Raw genomic sequence first — 2,133 nt, 5'->3', positions numbered from 1 at the left:
CTGAAGAAAGTTTCTTAATTAAGGGCGGATAATTCCATTTATAAAGAGTGGACAAGGAGGTGGTCAGATTAACTCCCAAGTAAGGAATATATTGTTGAAAGCCAAAATTCAACTCTACTAGTTTTATTAAGGGGGTGAAGGGGTATTAACATACGTTATTTCACTATTTTATGGTACATTGATTAGTGCCATTGAAAAATACAATTTGTCCTGCAAAAAACAAGCCCTCGTACAGCTACTCGATGGATAAATAAAGGAGTTACGATCTTTTAAAGCGAAAAAAATGCTTGGTCGCTAAGGGGTTAAATAACTTGAAATTAGACATGCCGCTATTATTCTGTTTTACCAGTGTAATCAGCATGTTTTAATTTTACAGAAACATATCAATTACTTTCTGTTACAAAAATGTTTTAAAAATTTGTAATTTGAATAACTTTAGGTCTTTTTACTACTTGGACAATGACTGTTTTCACCTCCTGGTTCCTCAGGCTGTATATGAGAGGATTCAACATGGGTGTCATCACAGAATAGAAGATGGCGGCCACTTTACTTTGCTTATCAGCGACACTGGAAGGAGAATGTAAGTAAGTGAGGAACACAGACACATAGAAGATGGAGGCACACATGATGTGCGAGGAACAGGTGCTGAACGCCTTCTGTCTGCCCTTAGATGACGTAATCTTTAGAATGGAAACCATGATGAAAAGGTATGAAATCAGGATGGTGGTCAATGAACCTATGCTGTAAAATCCAATGATTGACGTGATGATTATACTACATGTGAAGGTATCGGAGCAGGAGAGCTTGAGCAGAGGAGGAACATCACAGTGGAAGTGGTCAATTAAATTTGAGTTACAATATCGAAGCCTGAATATACAACTGGTGTTTACTGATGACTGCAGAAAGCCAAGAGCAAAAGCTGCGCCAACCATATGGAGACATTTTGCTTTGGTCATTATGGACACATAATGTAGAGGGTGACAGATAGCAGCATATCGGTCATAGGACATATTCGAGAGCAGGTGAACATCAATGCTAGCCAGAGCTGCAAAGAAGTAGAATTGAAGAGCACATCCATAGAATGAGATGAACTTCCTCCTGGAAACAATGTCTGAGATCATCTTGGGTGTAACTGTTGTGGAGTAGAAGAGGTCCACCAGAGAGAGATAACTAAGGAAGTAATACATGGGAGACTGAAGAGTGGATGTCCTACGGACGATGACGAACAACCCAACATTGCCCATTACAGTTATCATGTAAACCAGGAGGAAGAATGCAAAGAGGAAGAAGGCAAGAGTTGGGTCATCGGTCAGTCCAGAAAACTCAAAAATTGCCAGTTGGCTTTTATTCATCTTATCCTTCAATGAAAATTTAGCCTAAACACAAGACTCCTCAAGAAGCTGGAAAACAAAGAACAAGAATCAACAATGTAGATGATGACAACAAGCTGGAACACATGAACAAGACCTATATAGGGGTACGGTTGCATGGTTGTCCATACACACATTCATACAGATGACGGTTTACCGAATACAAAGTTATCACTTCTATAATACAAAAATGATTGGTGGTTTATGAGTTCTTGCAGTTTTGGGTGATGGAAGATTCTGCAGTGGGATTTTCTTACCTGAATGGCTCATATCTCTTCTCTCTTCTCCGAATTACTGTAAATTTAGACTCTTATTTATACCAAACCTGATGCGCAGGAGTAAAATGCTCCACAGTCCTGGAGGATGGGTGATTATTGTAGTGGAGAGTCCATCCAATTAGTGAACCATGAATATATTTCCTATCTGGATACTAATAATTATTTCCGATCTGACATCATCTCTGAACTGAAGAATCCAACTAAAGATGGTTTTTCATATATTTAGTCAATCAGGAATGTCGACTCTCAAGACCATTGTTGGTCTTGTCTTGACCATCTTGAGGCAAACGTACAGTAGGACACATCAACCTCATAAACTCCTCTAACTGCTGCAAAGAAATGATCATTTTATTGAAGGGGAACTCTATGAAAGAGCCCGTAAGTTAGTTTCTGACAAGCAGCAGCTGGGCAGGCCAAGAAGGATAATACACGGATCAGGGGTGGTAATTTGTTGGGGGATCAACACCAGGAAGCAGACCAAGGAT

General features: G+C 39.6%; 1 protein-coding gene across 1 annotated transcript; it reads right to left on the bottom strand.

Moving 5' to 3' along the window:
- Nucleotides 1–410: 410 nt before the first annotated feature.
- LOC136610484 (olfactory receptor 5B12-like) lies at nt 411–1,352 on the bottom strand. Its single transcript, XM_066589715.1, has one exon. It carries the CDS (start codon nt 1,350–1,352, stop codon nt 411–413), a length of 942 nt encoding a protein of 313 aa, XP_066445812.1.
- Between the last annotated feature and the right edge of the window lie 781 nt (nt 1,353–2,133).

This window comes from Eleutherodactylus coqui, chromosome 2 (assembly GCF_035609145.1).
Source record: "Eleutherodactylus coqui strain aEleCoq1 chromosome 2, aEleCoq1.hap1, whole genome shotgun sequence".
In the NCBI taxonomy this organism is placed as follows: Eukaryota; Metazoa; Chordata; class Amphibia; order Anura; family Eleutherodactylidae; genus Eleutherodactylus; species Eleutherodactylus coqui.
The sequence above is the reverse complement of the archived record's forward strand: the minus strand, read 5'-3'. Positions and strand labels throughout refer to the sequence as shown.